General features: G+C 43.3%; 1 protein-coding gene across 7 annotated transcripts in view; it reads right to left on the bottom strand.

Annotated features, from left to right (window-relative positions):
- Nucleotides 1-241: 241 nt before the first annotated feature.
- The window catches only part of WDR7 (WD repeat domain 7), a 354,164-nt gene continuing 339,719 nt past the window's right edge, over nt 242-14,686 (bottom strand). For all 7 annotated transcript variants that reach the window (XM_040478723.1, XM_040478724.1, XM_040478725.1 and 4 more), the window contains 2 exons: nt 9,167-9,271; nt 242-2,978 (listed from right to left, as the gene is read on the bottom strand). In XM_040478723.1, the coding sequence (XP_040334657.1) occupies nt 2,775-2,978; nt 9,167-9,271 (309 nt within the window). In that variant the 3' untranslated portion in view covers nt 242-2,774. The remainder of the gene's footprint in view (nt 2,979-9,166; nt 9,272-14,686) is intronic.

A 14,686-nucleotide genomic window follows, 5' to 3' on the forward strand; every position in this document is an offset into this window, starting at 1 on the left:
GTGCTGTTGAGTTGTTTCCCTCACACTTTGGAAGTGTCTTTCTTCCTTCTGGACTGTTCTACTGTCCTTTGTGACAAGTTAGCCTTTCCTGAAGCTAGCTCTCCAGGGAAGTGAATAATTACATAGAAATACAAGGCTTAATTTGGTACCCGAGTAGGCGGGGTGGGGGCGAAGGGGTATATGGATTTCAACTGAGAATGTTTAAGAAGAGTGAACAATGTTTTTAATGAGAAAAACAATCTTCAGTACAATTCAGTTTTATTTAACACACATATGTACACAGGGGCGTTCAGCACATGTAGGATCTATTAAGTGGCAATGTCTTGAGAGGCAGACATTTTAATTCACTCGCTGTACACAGTTCAATCACTGCATTTTAAACTACCAGTGAAGCCACGTATGTCTCCACACGTACAAGGATGGGTCCAAATACAGTGCCACCGAAATCAACAGAACACTAAAAAGCATACACTGGGATGACGATACAAAGTTTACCTCAGTGCTGAGAAGTCTAAGCTGCGATGAAGTCTGGGACTAGAGTTGTCAAAATAGCCAAGGGGAGATCTGTGTTAACAAGAATGCAAATACTCACTCAGCAGTTAGAGACGTCGAGCCATCCAACATCATCCACCCAAGTTTTCTAAGAGTGATGTTCTACTGGCCAATGATGTTGGCTGTCTTTGCAGGCAGAATGTGGGACAGGCTGGCCCATGCTCACTGCCCGGATTGTTCTTACCCCAGGCCCTCACGGCTCTGCTTTGTTCCAGATTTCTGCGGAGCGGTCCATCGTGTATTTGGTGGCCTGCCTACCATCTCACATCTTTTCCCCAGTGCATTTTGTTTTACAAATCTCTCTATACTTTTACTTCATCATTCCAAAACAACTTTGTAGTCTAGAATAAATTAGTCCCTATTTAAGTTTACCAAGTAAACACGTGCTGGGTATCGAGAAGACTCAGGAGCCCGCTGGAAAAACCATGTGCCCCTTTTGTTTACCTCAGGTTTCTCTATCTATATCGAACACAACAGCATGTTCACCAGACAAATAGAGCCTACGCTGTATATAGTTCTTTGTTTCTTCCTTGGAAACTACATATATAATCTTTATAAATACAATGTACATGCATGTGGCATAAATTCACTTTTGAAAGAACACCCAAAGTCTAAAACCAACGAACAGGAGAGGTTTGCCACCAATGGAAATAATGTACTTCGTATCAATAGGAAAGAGACGTTCCGGTGGTCTTAATTTCTTAACATGTTCTTTAAAAATCTGTTTCAGTAACAGATGTATCTGTTCCTGGACTGTGATCCTTTTTTTTCCCCCTAGGTTACATAAACTCTGACAATATACGCTTTTCCAATTAAATGCTCCCATTATCATTTTGGTTCCTCTGTAAACTTCGCATATTTTCTGTGAATAAATCATTTTCTGTGTTTGCACTTAATAAACCATTGTGCCCACCTAACCAACCAATCAACAACCAACCAAACAACCAAATCCCCAGCTATGTACAGATCAAGATTTGTTAGGAGCAATTCGTACAAAATATTATTTTGTGGATTTTTTTTTTCCATTACTGAGAATCAGCATAATTTGACATAAGAAGAGAGCAACCCAGTTAAAGCTTACTTGGAAGTGTAATGAACACCCTCATTGCAATGTTTGCTCAAATTATTTGAGAGCCCTCACATTTTCTACATACTCCTGAATGCTTGTGTCTTGGGTACCATTTTTCTAGGATACTTGTGTAAAAGAAATGCTGTCTTAGTTTTCCTTTAGTTGATCAGTTCAAAGGCTGAATTGTAACTATTACATGATAACTGACGTAGGTTGTAGGCATGGGAACTGTGGGTCTGTAAGGTTTCTGGAGGGAAGGGGTAAGGTCTTTCTTGAAAGGATCTCTAGCAACAGACACAAGGGACTTCTTATTTAGGTATATGCTATGCTTCCAAACTCGATTCTTTATTATAAAAGTCCATTTAAGAGATTATAGTGACTGGATAATTATATTAACTAGATCATAAATAGTGATGATTTTTATTTTAAACTACTAAATATATTATTAAGCAGGATATGGGCATTTTAGAAGGCTGTCTGGGAAACTTTTTTTTCTGTATTTTCTTTTTTTAAATATATTTTCTCAATGATCTCAAATCTGTTAGGTGTTAATAAAGAAGCAAGGGGTTAAACCCTAGGAAACTGGATTGAAGAGCTTCCTAGCAATCATGGGGCAAAAAAAAAAACACCCAACCATGTAAACACAGAATCTTTTTGGTAAACAATGTATTTTAGGAAATCCAAAGGGAAATAACTTCGCTAATTAGGACTGCCACATTACGTCAAAACCCAATGTCAAACGACCAGGGTCAAGCAGCACTTCAGAGGTGGGGTTTAGCTCTAGGAAAATGCTGATCTGGGCTGGGAACGCAATCACAGTGCTTACTGATTTGGAGGCTTCTGGTGCACCAAGCCACAGGGGTGCTCCTAGGGACTGCGGGCACCCCCCACCCCCCAGGGGGAAAAACGACCTAATGTCCACACAAGGGCCGCTCCTGCAGGGCGGGGTGTGCATGCCTCTGGATCACAGGGGACACGGGCGGGGGGGGTCTGCCCCCCGAGGACCGTGTGGAGGTGACACAGCCTCGGCCGCGCCCCAGGGTGACACTGGCGTGGCAGGCACTGAGGAACGATCCGGGTGAGTAAGGACAGAGGAGTCTCGGCCTCCAGAGTGGACGGGGCTCGGATGCGGTCAGGGCAGCGGCCCCCAGCGCTAGACCATGAAGCGGTGCTCCTTCCCGTCGTGGGCCATGAGGATGACGTTGCGGTTGGACGTCCAGATGAGCCGGGCCAGGCGGAGGGCGTTGTGCGAGCCGGGCGAGGCGGGCTGCACGGGCGGCACCTGGTAGGTTTTGATGCAGCGCAGCTGAGGGGCCGAGTTCAGCATGCCGATGCTTCCCAGCAGCGACGTGTTCATCTGGGGGGACACGGGGACACGAGAGCACGCGCGTCACTTACAGAACCCTCTCCCTTCCCTGCCGCGCGTCGGGGTAGAGTGACTCACGCCTCGGGTCACTCTCTGCCGGCCCCTGACTCCGGCTTGGCTGAGAGTCTGTTCTAACCCCGGGCGGGGCGCCTCTTGCGGCCCCGGAACCCTTGCGATGCTGTTACCGTGAAAGCATCCGCCCACAGGAATTTCACTCCGTGGGGAGCACCCGACAGCAGGAAAGGCCATCAGTCTTTGAGGAGGGGGCTAAATTCCCGATGGTAACTGAACAGGCCCGGCAGTCTCTGGCGATGGTGGGCCCTTCCCGCGTCGCCACGGTGCTCCCCGCAGCCGGGAAGGGCAAGTCCACCCAGACTCGACTGGGGACTCACGGCTTGTTCAAGGAAAAGCAGCAAAGTGGGCACATGCCTGGATCAAAGCTCAAAACAGAACCCCCTATCCCCTCCGCAGGTACCCACACTTCCCTCCTCACCTGCTTTCTTACGGTATTCAGTCTCTGGAAATCTCTAGTTCATTTCCAAGGGGAAACCGAGAATCAATTGCATCTTAACACTGTATCTGTGGCTCACTGTTTCACTGCCACGCTGAAGGCAGAATACTTTTAACACCTTATTGGCCAGATGTTTTTAATCAGCTGATTTGCTTTTGGGTGGCTTTTGGGGATCGGATTTGAATGTTAAGTTCTCTTAATCCATCCACATTGGTGAAAAATAACATGGAAATTATGGCCCGTGAACAAACCATGCGTTCCGGTCAAAGTGTGAATACTAAATGGCGGGTATCTCAGGGAGCCTGAGCGACGGGGTCACAGGAATCCGGTAGATTCTACATACTACTTGATGTCTTTTTAATACACATCTTTTGTGCTATTGCAAATCACATGGAAAGTGTAGAGCACGTAAGAAAAGAGGTCTCAAAAATATTAGTCTTCTTTGCACTAATTTTCATTTCCAACTCTTCTCTCCAGTATAACCATCGTCTAAACGCAGAAGATTCTGGGGTTTTTGTGTGAAGCATGCAGATTATGGACACAAATGCTTGACACATGAAACCTTGGCAAATCCTAGGACATTTAAGATGTGTTATTGCTGATATCATGCTCTGCATTTGGATCAGTGCAAAATATAAGCCATTCTTTTTTCTGGCCCTTCTCAGCAGCACGATGGTGTCAGAGGGCGTAAATCATGGCATCTCTAGCAGGATGCATGCAGGCTCCACTGACATTTTCACAATTTAAATCATCTTGAGTAATAACCCTTTTAAGATGACTAATGTTACTGATTTTCCTGCATTAATAATAGTGCCGAACACAACACAGAGGTGAAAAAAAATCACTAGTGTACGAGGTCACATTTTAAAACCAAATGTATGGTTATCATTAACTCTTTCTGTTAAAGTTAACATTTAAAGTCAGACAGTACCTTACTGTCCTTCTCCAAAAACTTCTTCCCTTCCTTCCCTTTTCCCAAGAACTCCATGCAAGACAAAAATCAATGTCTTGTTGCTTTCTGAGGGTTCCCAGATATTTCATATATGAATAACGGTGGTGAGCGTGATTTGATGGCTCTCGCTTGTACAGAAAGTAACAGTACATGATAATTGAGTTCTTTAATAGAACAGATCCAAATGACCCAGAAAATTGGTGGTTAAAATTAACTGGTATCAACAGGCATACTGTGTTTAAAAAAAAAAAAAAATCTCATTTCTCAGTTGATAAATAGCTACAAAGGAGTTTTCATTCTTTATGGAGTTTCTATGAAAATATGGATGACGCCTGAGTTCTGCTAGTGGCTCAAAATGCTAAGGGTGCCCAATAGGCGCAGACACTTCCTTATTTTTACTTCTTTCCTTCAAAATTTAGCCACATAGAAGAATTGGGTTGAGGGCCAAAGAGAGAGGGAGAGAGTACCTTAAGAGTACCTTACAGAAATGCTACCAATGGAAAACTTCAACAAGAAGTCCATCATTGCGCCTGGCATCTCCTTCTGAGCTGAGCCATCCCATGAATGACTGATAAACCATTTGAGAAACTGATGGATACATGCCTTCGGAAGGGTCACACAGCCTTCCTGCGGTGGAACAGCTGAATGAAATTCCACACGGCGCAGCACTGTTACAGCTGCGTGCCCCTGGAAGGACGAGGACCTCAGGTTCACTCTAACGTGCTGTTCCTCAGACCATCCTTACCCTGTGACCTCTTCTGCAGACAGATAACCTGAAGTAGGAAGGGTGAGTATTCATGTTCCCAATAAGCTCAGCCAAAGAACGCTCACTGAGACAATGAACCGTTTTGTTATTGGATATTAGTATTTTCTTGACCAGTGACAGGCTTACAAACTATGGGAAAGGGCAGTTTGAGCCTCAAATGAATAAAAACTACCTGGGATTAGAGTATTTTTTGGTAACACTGAATTTTTTCTTGATTACAAGGACAATAAATACTCATTGTGGAACATTTAAATAATAAAGAGAAGTAGAAGGGAGAAAGCAAAAATCCCCCCAAATCTTACTTCCTAGAGACAATCACTAACATTTTGGTAAACTTCTTTCTAGACCTCCAAATATATGTACATGTAAGAGGCAGATTTAAGGAGTTTTACGTAAATAGGCTTGAATTAAAAGGCAGTTTCACAATCTGCCTTTTTCATTCAACAAAACGTTGATGCTAATGGCCACAGATTTATAGCATCCTTTAAAAAAATTTTTTTTAATGTTTATTTATTTTTGAGAGAGACAGAGAGAGACAGAGAGAACGTGAGTGGGGGAGAGGCAGAGAATCCAAAGGGAGACACAGAATCGGTAGCAGGCTCCAGGCTCTGAGCTGTCAGCCCAGAGCCAGACGTGGGGATCGAATGACATCATGACCGGAGCCGAAGTCAGATGCTTAACTGACTGAGCCACCCAGATGCCCCTACAGCACCCTTTTTAAAGGGCTGAATAGTGTTCCATTCTATGATGGAATACATAAAAATAAGTGAAACCACTATCCATCTAATTTATTTTTAGCATTTCTGAAAGAGGATATTCACTAGTTGGAGGATAGTGGTGAAATTTAGGTGAGAGAATCATGGCCGTATTTGATTTCATTACTCAATTCCCCTTGCTCAAATGTGAACAGATACCCTGACATGAAATATTCAACTTGGAGGAATATGTAGCTGGAGAATCAAAGGGCTTAGAAACTGCTTGATGACATCATTCAGTAGCTGAGTTTGTAAATAACAAAAATGCAACGTTGGTTTTTCCCTTCCCTTTAGAAAGAATGCTTCACCAAACCAGTCCCATGAAGATTATTTTCTGAACACATAGAAACACATACAGATGTAATTCATCAAAACAGGAAGTGTTTTAATGCAATTCTCAGTGTAAGTAATGCTGCACACAAACCTTTTACTAAGTCTCACTTGAGTAATTATCCAACCGATATTTCTCATTAACACTCATTTCTCAGCAAAGATTTTAATAGCTCATAGCTTTTGTAAGGTCCTGTATTAATAAGACTTCATTAAGTTTTCAAAATATATTACAGTACATTTACTGGAATAATATAAAAGTATCATCATACATCACTAGAACTAAACAATATGTATCTAAATAAATCAGCAAAGCCTATTTTGGGAAAGCAGTGGGAGATCCACCATTGCCGTCTGGACTCCCTTTAATTCAAATCAACCCCCCTATACGTATACTCTGGAAGAGGTTTTATTGTATTTTCTTGATAACAGCGGACATGTTTCTGTGCTTTCCCCTTAAATTTTAAGACCAAACTGGGTATTAATTTAAGACATGGGTTGCATTTTCCATCCTGACATTGGGTTTAGAGGCAAAAAGACCTGGGTGTTGCCTGAGCAGTCCCCGTGCTCTGTGCGTGGGACACCCACGTGTGCGGACAGCACAATGAGCGTGTGCACCAAGGAAGTGCGCTGTGGCCCCCCTGCGCGCACCGCCACACGCACAGGCACGGGTTCAAGTGTCCTCGGCAAAGCCCAGAGGCAGCAGCAGGAGCCCGAAGAGGGGAAGTGGAGGATGAGAAGAGGGATCTCGCAAAGCTACCATCTCCGTAACGAATGAGCTTCAGCTCTGAGGTAAGAAAGGATGCTAACCATAAATCCCTCAGTGCACTAGGCAGGAATGTGGATACAAGTAGAAAAAACAAAAAAATCAAGGAAGGGATGAACACATCCAAAGAGAACCTTGAGTAGCTAGATAAGGGAAAAAACATTCGTCACGCAGAAATTCAGGAAAATATTGGCAACAGCTTCAAATCTGGCGAAGGTAGGAGGTGTTCCTTTATCTAACATATTTCACGTTCTGAGGAAGTCACGTTGAACAAAACCAAAAACACTTGTGTTTGTTTATTCCAAAGAAGAAAACGTGGACAAACACAAGGTTCTCGAAAGCAGGGACTTGGGACTGGCTGACTCCGTACCCCTGAAGCACTGGCCAGCACCCGGCGCTTTGGTGCCCAGGAGATGTTTTGAACGAATGTGGAGTTTTACGTGAACACTCGTCTGGGATTCCAAGGGCACAGGGAAGAGCAGAAACTGTGTGTCAAAGTACAGGTGGCGTGCAGAGACCACCGTGTGGAAAACACGCTTGGTGGGGAAACCCTTTAAGGAAGCATTGGTGCGAGGGTCACTCTACGGACGCCTAACGGGCTCACCGTGGGGCTGCTGGCAGCACTAACCACGGGCCCCACGGTAGCCACTGGGGGATACGGGCACCGGGGAGGCCGCTGAGGAAGAGAGTTTAATAGGAGCCAATTAAGATGCGGGAGCTATATTCTGGGAGAAAAGATAATGAGAAAACAAACTGGAAAACGAAATTAAATGAAAAGTAGGGAAAAGTCTGTGACAGATTTGGAAGTTGTCAAGGTTTAATAGTATGTTGTGAATTAAGCAATTTATTGTATCTGTTTTACATTTTATTAGCTATTGATTTTTTTAAAAACCATCGTCAAGTTGTGCTGAAGTCTTATTTAAACTTTAATTTTTTTTTTTTTTTTTTTTTTTTAGCTTTCAAGGCAATAAACTGAATCTCATAAAACATACGTGCATCTTAGGACAGTAAAGGTAATAACAAAATTTTAAATTGGCTTTTCGTCGGGAAGGGAGTTGGTAATGTTTAAATTTTTTTTACCAATTATCAGGAGTAAGGTAATTAAAAAGATGGAATGGAGATTAATTTTTGAGGATAAAACAAGGTCTACTGTAAAAATTAGGCGCTCAAAGTTAATATGCATTGTAGTCACAATTAAACATAGGCATCCTCATGAACTGCCACTCAATGATCTCGGGGTTTTGGTTTTTTTGTTTGTTTAAAAATTTTTTTTAATGCTTATTTCATTTTTGAGAGGCAGAGAGGAGAGAGAGAGAGAGAGAGAGAAAGAACCAGCAGGAGAGGAGCAGAGAGACAGGGGGACAGAGGATCCAAAGCGGGCACTATGCTGACAGCAGACAGCCCGACACGGGGCTCGAACACACTAACACGGAATCATGACCTGAGCCAAAGTTGGACACTTAACTGAACCAGCCAGGTGCCCCGACACTCGGGGTTTTGAAAATGTTTTGATAGTTCATGAATAAAGAGCATTATGTGGGAAATTCAGAACGCAAACAGATGAGATAATATAAACGGGATATGAAGCTACTACTCGCTGCCTTCTCCCTGGCCTCTGCCCTGCTGGGGTTGCCCGCATCCTTGGGCAGCACCTCCCTGGCCCCGTGCCTTTCTGGCCAGGCCCCCAGGCATGCCGTGCCCTGGCTTACCACTGAAAGGCTGCTCCTGCTTTCTCTCCCTAAATACCCACTCTGCCTTCCTCTTACCATCCAGCCCTTACTCAGCATGACCCTGTCTCAGTTCGGATGTCACCTCCTCTGTGAATCTGTCCCACAACCTTATTCTCAGGCTCCCCTCTGTATTGTAACTGCTTGCTTATTTACAGACTGCAAGCCCTGTGAGAGCAGACCCCACCCCCACCTCCAGATTGCTAACTGTATTCTCAGCGCACCCTGCATGCTGGCATGTAGCACATAAGCAGTCAGCAATAATATGTGATATTTGTTGAAAGAAGCAGGGAGGGCGGGCAGAACAGGAAGCGTTTCATAGCAAAAGCAAACATACAGTATACCCTAGGACCCTGTAGCATCTACACGTACCTGCCAGAAAGAAATGTGGCTGTCCGTATTTGAGTAGGTGGCAAGATATCGTCCATCAGGAGCAAAGGCCACTGCAGTGATTGGTCCCTTGTGTCCATGGATCGTCTAAAATAAAAGTCAGGGTCATTAACGGTCTGCATTCCACAGAACTGTTACACATACACATGCAAATGCATTCAATGTTGAACAAGTTATGCCATGGAGATTAGATACTGTTATGATCCTTATTTATAAAATTAGGTGAGAAAAATAGGAAAAGCAACCAAAGTTCTCCCACTGATATATCCAAGGGCTTTCTTTAATCTTGTTCTGAAGAAGCTACCTGTCTCTGCATTGGGAGGACAGCGTGAGTCCAATGGAAAAGCATATATTAACAGGCGAACCAATATGTTAATTTACTTATGTCCATTAGAGGGAAGAATTTTACTTAATTAGGAACCTCACTCATCTGAAATGAAAAACAATCAGAGCTGCATCGTAATATCCCTCTTCTGGAAGGAGTTAAAAACTATAATTTCAACCCTTAATAATTATACATTTTTCATGTTTTACGCTTCATTTCCCACAAATAACACTGGGCTTAAATGCACTTGGCTACAATTAGTAAACATACATACACGTACCTGTTGGGAGGTTTGAACACATACAGAAATCAAATACTATTACAAACAAGTTAACAGGGATCATTTTGAACCTTTGCCAAATAGCTATCATTGATTTAACCATGAATTGAAAAAAAAGGGAGTTGTGTTTTAGACTACATCTATGATGAAAGGTCTTTACTAATAAAAAATGATACTCAACTTTAATGATATTGTCATTAAAAACACTGGCATACTAAGCAAATTAGCATAATATTGTATTAATGTCCTTTCACTCAACTATGGAAGATCATGCCTCGACCACATTAACCAATATTCAGTCTGCTTACAAGCTATGGGTTGGTCTCCTCCCTCTGTCTGGAAAGGAATGGGGAAATATGTTCTCTTCAATGGAGACACTACCAGGAAGGTTTATCTCCATCTATTTTTTTTTAATGTTTTTATTTTATTTATTTTGAGGGGGGGAGGGGCAGAAAGGGAGAGAGAGGATCCCAAGCAGGCTCCACACTCATTTTGGAGCCCGGTGTGGGACTTGATCTCATGACCCTGAGTTCATGACCTGAGCCAAAATCAAGAGTTGGACGCGTAACCAACGGAGCCACCCGGGCACCGCCTCTTTTTTAATGAACAATTGTGAACCTTGAGTCTCAGTGGGAACATCAGGCGCACTATGTAGCTCAGCCCCATAAGTGTGGTAAATTTCAGTAAGAATCTTCTTATAGTTCATAGCTGAGTGACTAAAAGGAGGGAAGGAGGGAGGAGTAGGGATACAAGCCCATTTCTCAGTGCTCTTTGGATTTTGTTCTTTTCTGTCACTAGACTTTCAGGGTACTGTGGGATCCAAAATAATGACCGGTTTTCAACACTCAGACAAAACATGTTATACTGCAAAGCCCTGGGCTTCAGACTGGCAGAGAACACTGCTCTGAGTCAGGCTGTCTGGCTTGCCTTTGGGTTCTACTACTTACACACTGAAGGACCTAGGGCAAATGATGTGAGTTACTTAACCTCAGAGTACCATGCCTAGAAAGCAGGAATGATGATGATGGTGTTGATAATAACCTGCCTCAAAGAGCTCTGTGAAGATTCAATGAGTTACTATATATGTAGCATTCTGTGCAATGATGGCATATAATAAGGATCCAATAAGTAATATTAATGTTTGTGTTACTCCTCCTTACTTAAAGATGACAGACATTTGAAAGGTGCTAAGGGAGTAGATCTTAAGTGTTCTCATCAACAAAAAAGAAATGGTAATTACGTGACAAGATGGAAGTGTTGGCCAATGCTATGGTGGTAATCACTTTCCAACGTATAAGTGTATCAAACCATCACATGTACACCTGTAACATCTACAATGTCATATGTCAATTATATGTCAATAAGCTGGGAAAAAAATAAGACAAATGTAAATAATCACAAAACTGGATTACTTGAGTATACAATTTAATGGGGGGGGGGGAGGCCCTTACCATATATCCCAGAATCAGTATCAGCTAGCATGCTAAGGTAGCCTAGAAACAGATTTCATTTCATTAAACATTTTATTAAACAGATATGGTAACTATCCATGGTGCTAGGCTCCTAATGTGGTGCTAATTGAGCAACAAGGTGAGCCTGCTGAATAATAATCCTGCCACCTACCCTAAAATGAAAATTATTGCGGAAGAGGGTAAAAAGTTAACCAATTAAAAGGGAAAAAAATGACCGTTCTCACTGACTAGGTCAATTTATTGAGATCACTGGAAAGCATCTTTAATTGGTTTTTAAAATCAAGATTCAGTTCTGCTAAAAACCTGAAATTCTGTGGGGCCAATTTAAAGGTATGCCATGGTTAAGATAGTAAAAGGCCTTGCTTTAAGACAGAGGTTGCAAACTGAAGACCCTTAGGTTCAGCCTAATCTGAAACCAGATTGGAGATGTGTTTGGCTTGGTCTGAAAAATGTTTTTTTTTTTTTTTTAATTTTTTTTTTAATGTTTATTTATTTTTGAGACAGAGAGAGAGAGAGCATGAGTGGGGGAGGGTCATAGAGAGAGGGAGACACAGAATCTGAAGCAGGCTTCAGGCTCTGAGCTGTCAGCACAGAGCCCGACGCGGGGCTCGAACTCATGGACCGCGAGATATGACCTGAGCCGAAGTTGGACGCTCAACCGACTGAGCCACCCAGGCGCCCCTGAAAAATGTTTAAAAAAGTTTTCTGAGCTCATATTCTAACTCATCAGATATCACATAAAATCAAGATTTCTGGCCTCTCCTGAAAAACTGAAAGCTCTGGTGATCCTGGGCCTTTGTGCGCATGTGGCCACGAGAGACAGGGATGAGCAGAGGTGGCCCTTCAGCTTGGACACTTGTCCTCCCTTTTACCAATTCAATTCCTCCTGTGCTGCTAATGCCCACTGCCTGGCTCCCTTATTTCCCGCCCAGTGTCTCATGGAATTGAGTGCTACCCTCCCATTAACAAAACTTGACTCAAGGGGATGCCTGGGTGGCTCAGTTAAGCGTCCGACTTCAGCTCAGGTCACGATCTCGCGGTTCGTGAGTTTGAGCCCTGCGTTGGGCTCTGTGATGACAGCACGGAGCCTAGATCCTGCTTTGGATTCCGTGTCACCCTCTCTCTCTGCCCCAATCCTGCTCATGGTCTCTCTCTCTCTCTCTCTCTCTCTCAAATAAATAAGACATTAAAAAAATTTTAAGAATACTTGATTCGAAATAGTTTCTTCCACAAGAAACAAAAAGTATTGGTGAGGATGTGGGGAGAAAGGAACCTTTGCTACAGTGTGGTGGGAAATGGAAATTGGCACAGCCACTATGGAAACCAGTATCTCCATACTCCTCAAACAATTAGAAACAGAAATACCATATGATTCAATAATTCTACTACTGGGCATTTACCTAAATTAAAATACCAATGCAAAAAGATATATGCACCCCTATGTTTATTGCAGCATTATTTGCAATAGCTAAGGTATAGAAAGCAACCTAAGAATCCATCAATAAATGGATAAGGAGAATGTGGTGTACACACACACACACGCACACACACACAAGAATATTACACAGCCATCAAAAAAAAAAAAAAAGATGAGAATGTGTCATTTGTGACAACACAGATGGACCTAGAGGGCATTATGCTAAGTGAAATGAGTTAGACTGAAAAAGACAAATACTGTATGATTTCACTCACACGTGGAATCAAAAAAAATATGACCAAACAAAAAAGCAGCAGCATCAGATCTGTAAACACAGAGAACAAACTGACGGCTGCCAGCAGGCAGGGGGTGGAGGGATGGGCAAAATGCGTGAAGTGGGGGGTGGGAGATCCAGGCTTCCAGCTACGGAATAGATATGTCACAGGAATGAAGCGCACAGCACAAGGAGTATAGTCGATGATGCTGTGATAGTGGTGTGTGGTGACCGGTGGCAGTTATGCTTGTGGTGAGCATGGCATAATGTATACATCCGTGGAATCATGATGTTGTACGCCTGGACACGTAACATTATGCGGCAACTCTACGGGGAAAAAAAATCCAAAAGGCCAAAACAGTTACTTCCATGCTTCCGGGGTCCTGGTATGCATCTAAAAGTGTGAGTAGACTAAAGGCTCCTCTAAGAAAAGCTGGCTCTTCCTTCAGGGCCCCCAGAGCCCTCTAGAAGTGCATGACCCTCCTCCTGGCGTTTGGGCCCCTAACGCTCAACACAGAATGCTAACCCTGCCTCCTTCAGATTAGCATCTCTTCTTAATCAGCGACCAGTGAGTTGGCAACAGTGAAGTGGCCATAAACCGGCAGGTCCGAAGGAGGTCCCAACCCAGTGGTCACATTAATGTACCTCTCTGTGAGATGAGGTTCGCCCTGCGGTAAAGGCAGAAAGCCAGACACACAGGCTCCTTCAGAAAAGTGTTCACGAAAACGTTTTCACATAACTTCTTCTACTTTTACAGAGGGCTGCTATTTAAAACATCCACTCCAAGATTACTTCTGTGTCAGCTGAGGACATCCTTCATTATGTTATCCAGTGTCTCTAACAGAAGATCCTGTGAATTAAATGTCATCTTGGACTGTTCTGCCAGTAAAATGTTTGTCTTTCCAGATAAATGTTGTTGCTTTCCTTTCTCATGTAACAATAATTACATAATTGTAACATGTCCTTGCTTTACTGCCAGGAAGTCCTGAGCTGAATGCATGCTCCTGCTGGGTCCGGGGGGGTGGGGGGGGGGGGTGGGGCTGGGATCAGTACTTTTTCTGGCACTGTTCTGTTTCCATGTATTGTTGTTGAGGCCGCCCTGGATACTAAGCTTCATTTGTTAGTTTCCTTAGTCTGGGCAAAGGGGGACTACACTGTAGATCAGAACACACACACACACACACACACACACACACACACACACACACACAGATACATGGTAAGACACTGTTGGGTGCCCCGCAGGGTATCTTACAGGAACCCAGAAGAAACCACGGAGTGCTGCCGGTGGAGCAAGAAAGCAAGTGCCACTCAGGGTCCTCAGGGAAGGAGGGAAGTGAGTTCATTATAACCTCAGCCTAAGAGGTGCTTCAGAACCTCGGTGTCATGGAAATGATGCCATTGTCTTTTGTTCAGAATCTCTGAACTTCTCAGATCTGTGCAGGCAGCAGCTGAATGGACTTTAACCTCGCTTCCTTCCGGCAAGGGAGATGTAGCTGTTTGGGGATCACAGGGAGCCAGTGAGGGCTTGGGATGGGGCCCACCCAGTGGCTGGGATCTTAAATGCTAAACTGTACAGAATGCTTCCCCAAACAACAGGTTTCAAAATAAAAGGAGGCTTGGTCTACTTTTTATATGCGAATGGGTATCACGTCTTGTTCTATTCTTTAGTCAAAAGAAATTGCTGTCTTGAAAAGACAGAAATGGAATATAAAGAAATTAATCTAATTCAAG

The sequence above is a fragment of the Herpailurus yagouaroundi genome, unplaced genomic scaffold, assembly GCF_014898765.1.
Source record: "Herpailurus yagouaroundi ecotype Mexico unplaced genomic scaffold, PumYag 142, whole genome shotgun sequence".
NCBI classification, from domain to species: domain Eukaryota; kingdom Metazoa; phylum Chordata; class Mammalia; order Carnivora; family Felidae; genus Herpailurus; species Herpailurus yagouaroundi.